This window comes from Nanorana parkeri, unplaced genomic scaffold (genome assembly GCF_000935625.1).
Source record: "Nanorana parkeri isolate BGI_ZX_2015 unplaced genomic scaffold, ASM93562v1 scaffold10, whole genome shotgun sequence".
NCBI classification, from domain to species: Eukaryota; Metazoa; Chordata; class Amphibia; order Anura; family Dicroglossidae; genus Nanorana; species Nanorana parkeri.
Genome location: NW_017306278.1, coordinates 3,721,676 through 3,725,096, shown reverse-complemented (window position 1 = coordinate 3,725,096; position 3,421 = coordinate 3,721,676). Strand labels below are relative to the sequence as shown.

Here is a 3,421-nt window from a genome sequence, read left to right as displayed (position 1 = left end):
CTCTCTCTCTCCCCATCCTCTCTCTCTCCCCATCCTCTCTCTCTCCCCATCCTCTCTCTCTCCCCATCCTCTCTCTCTCTCCCTCCTCTCCCCATCCTCTCTCTCTCTCCCTCTCTCTCCCAACCATCTTATCAATAATGAGAATAATACATAATCGATTTTATTATTGATTAGTTGGTTGCAACCCTATTTGTGCCAACCAGCTGCTAAAGCCTACCAGGATTACGTCTACATCTAAATCGAATAAATCTCCAAAGTCTTCCATCCTTTCGCATCCAGTCATTGGAGCCCTGATGAAGGATGCTTTTGGCAGCCCCTCCAAACATGTTGGCTTGCAACCTTGAGTTTGTTAAGCTACTCTCCAGCCTAGGAGCCCTACCATCTGATGTGGCTTCCACACACATTGGGACCATTTGGGGATAAAGCCAATTATGACCATTGTGAAGGGAAACTTGAGCACCCAGGGGAAACCAATGTGTACATAGAGAGAACCTGCAGACTCCTGCAGATAGCACGGTTGGTGGAACTCGCATTGTTTTTTATTTAAAAAAACAAATCCTGATGCAGACCTAAGTTTTTGAGAAACAAGATCTTCAATTAAAACCCAATAACATTTAGATTAAATCGGCTATATATTCTAGGTGCATTAAAACAAAAGTTATGCAAAGTCTTTCTGTTAATTTTCTTTAGAAGGCAGTTGCAGCCTGCGTAGAAAAGCCTGCCCGCTACCAGCATGCTGCAGAGAAGGACCCTTGCACTCTTTGTGGAAGCAGTGGTCTCTCTTGAGAGGACCAACACCACCCCCCTGCGGAGTCGGAGCTAGAGCTCTCCAATCAGCAGGGAGCATGAGATTTGCTAATTGCAGAGCTATAGGTCTGGCTCAGCTCTGTAGAGAGACCACTGCTTCCACACAGAGGTCCTTCCTTGCAGCATGCTGGCAGGAAACGGGCTTCTCCACTGTGGCTGCTTCCTGAAGGATATGAACCGTAAGACTTTGCGCACATTTTGTTTGGTTGTACCCGGAATGTATTTAGCGCATTTAAACTGAAACATTAATAAGGCTTTACATTTGTTTTCTTCATCTATTTCAAACTCTCCCACACTCTCCAAGGTTAATGTATTCATTAGGTCATGGGAACGGTAATACCAGGCTTCCCAGCAGACTGACAATTTATTTTTGGGTTGCTAGAATGTCCCAACTCAGATGCAAAGCATTGCATAAAAAACTCTCAAAGGAAAATTACACTAAGCAATATTTATACTGCTGACATAGCCCCCAGGGTAGTTTTTAGAAAACCGTGACCCTTTTTGGAGTTAATGTCTGAAGTCTGTGGGGTCCACACATCTCTAACATCCATGCATGAGTTCATTCATTCATTCATTTGTTATTCTCTGGTTTCAGTGTCTCAAGCTTTGTTCGGAAAACCACAGTGAAGATCGGAACCCTGCACATGAGTCCTGAAATTAGGAGGAAGCAGGGAGCCAAGGAAGAAGAGCACCCCTCTGAAGAGCCTGTGGATGGTTTGGCCCAACATGAAGAGGAGAAGACTGAGTGAGTCAATAGTGGCAGATAGGAGTGCCAGGCAAGAATAATCATATGCAGCTGGTATCACAAGTTCTTCAGAAACAATAACTTGAGGATTCATTTGTCTGCCTAAATACATTTTACATTGAAAACGTAGAAAAATTAGACCAAGATATATATTACTTCAGCCTGCGTGTGATCACCACAATTGGCTGCCGTGCTCATCACATGATCAGAACCCATGGTGATCGTCTCTCTATTAGTCTAAGGGGTGCAGCTGTCAGTGACGACTTAGTGACAGAACTGGGAGCGCCCGTGGCTGCATGCTCCTATGTAGATTAACATACTCATGGCTGAAGAACATTAATTTGCATATTGTGGGCATGTGGAGGCTAAAATATGCTGAAATGTGTTATTTTTGCTGCTAATCTTTGTATAACCTCTTGCTGTGGTGTTTACCTGTACGCACAGCTCAGCTGCCCATTTTATCTCTCACCTTCATCTCACCATTAACTACCCCTCTTACTTCAGCATACCTCACTGGTATCAGCAGCACACTTGCCATCAGTCTGTATGACATCACTGACACCAATGGTCTAAGTGTCATGTCACAGCTCTGGAAAAGCTGGCAGAATTTATGGGATCAGCATCCCCCTATTTAGATCTCAAATGATCAGAAGTATAAGAAGGGCCTCATCCTTTTGCTCACCATCTCCCAATGTTGTGTACCCTATGGTCCACTTGGCCCGTTGAGCAGCTACTACAGGCAGTATGTCCTTCTCTGGTCATTCTCTTATAATGGGGGTGTCCTATGTCCTCTGTCCTCTGTATTACTGTATGTAATACAGAGCAGAATAATAAGGTTTTAATGTTCTATGAATTTATTCTGTAGGATAGAACCTCCCCAACCATCAACACCATCCGTGGAAGAGATTCTGCTAGGAGAACTGAAGTTTGCGACATCAGAAGCCATGTGAGTGGAATCTATTATATCAAATGTGTGGTTACATTCAGAACCGGTAGCTGTATTGATTTTCCATCGTTGCCTTGTAGATGTTACCGGATGCTTGAACTGAATTGGCTCTATTCCTATTGGTGTGTGTTCCCTACACTCAGCATTTGCTAAGTCTGAGGCCTTGTCATTAAGAGCCCCTCTTTCTCCACATTCCTGTTTCCTGCCCCATTATCATGTAATATAAATATATATCAGTCCTGCCCCTATTAGTACACAAATTTCACTACGGTGTATAAAAATGACTGAACTTCCTTTTTTTAAACACAAGTTTTTGTTAATTTTATATCATTTAATTTAAAAAAAATACTTTCAGGCACAAACTTCAGGACCCTCAAGTGTTGTTCAACACGGAGGAAGTGGGAAAGGTCTTAAAGGATTGGTTGGTGAACTTGGAGAAGGCTCTCAGTCCTGAAGACCCTACTAGCTCCTCTGAAGCATCGCTGAACTCCTCAGGGGAATCGGAGAATGCTCTGACGGAATCGTCTGACATGGAGGAGGCCGAGAGGAAAACATCGGTCTGTTCCAGGGTTGAGGAAGAATTCGTCTTCAGGGTGCGTGTCCCGTGTTTCATGGAGGAACGTCTCCATCGAGACCTTTCCCAATTAGCCATGATGTGCGTGGAATTCAACGTTTTCGCTAGCCAGGCTTGTTCTGATGGGAACCCGAGTGCCTGCCGCTTTATACGGAAGTACCTCTTCCTCCTGGACCTCAAAAGGCTGAAACGATGCGTCGCGCTGAATTACGATGAGACCCCCCAAGTCTGGGACACTTACATTGAAGGCTTAAGAGGTACAATTGGTGTTTTTAAATGTTATAGTTTGGTGGTTTTCAACAGCGATGTTACAAAAATTTAGCGTTTCTGGATACCCGGGGGGTTGGGG

At 44.2% G+C, this 3,421-nt stretch overlaps 1 protein-coding gene across 1 annotated transcript in view; it reads left to right on the top strand.

The window, feature by feature from the left end:
• HPS5 (HPS5, biogenesis of lysosomal organelles complex 2 subunit 2) overlaps positions 1 to 3,421 on the top strand; it is a 25,434-nt gene that overhangs the window by 9,618 nt on the left and 12,395 nt on the right. The window contains exons 13-15 of the mRNA XM_018555487.1: positions 1,403 to 1,552; positions 2,418 to 2,498; positions 2,854 to 3,329. Of these exons, the coding sequence (XP_018410989.1) occupies positions 1,403 to 1,552; positions 2,418 to 2,498; positions 2,854 to 3,329 (707 nt within the window). The remainder of the gene's footprint in view (positions 1 to 1,402; positions 1,553 to 2,417; positions 2,499 to 2,853; positions 3,330 to 3,421) is intronic.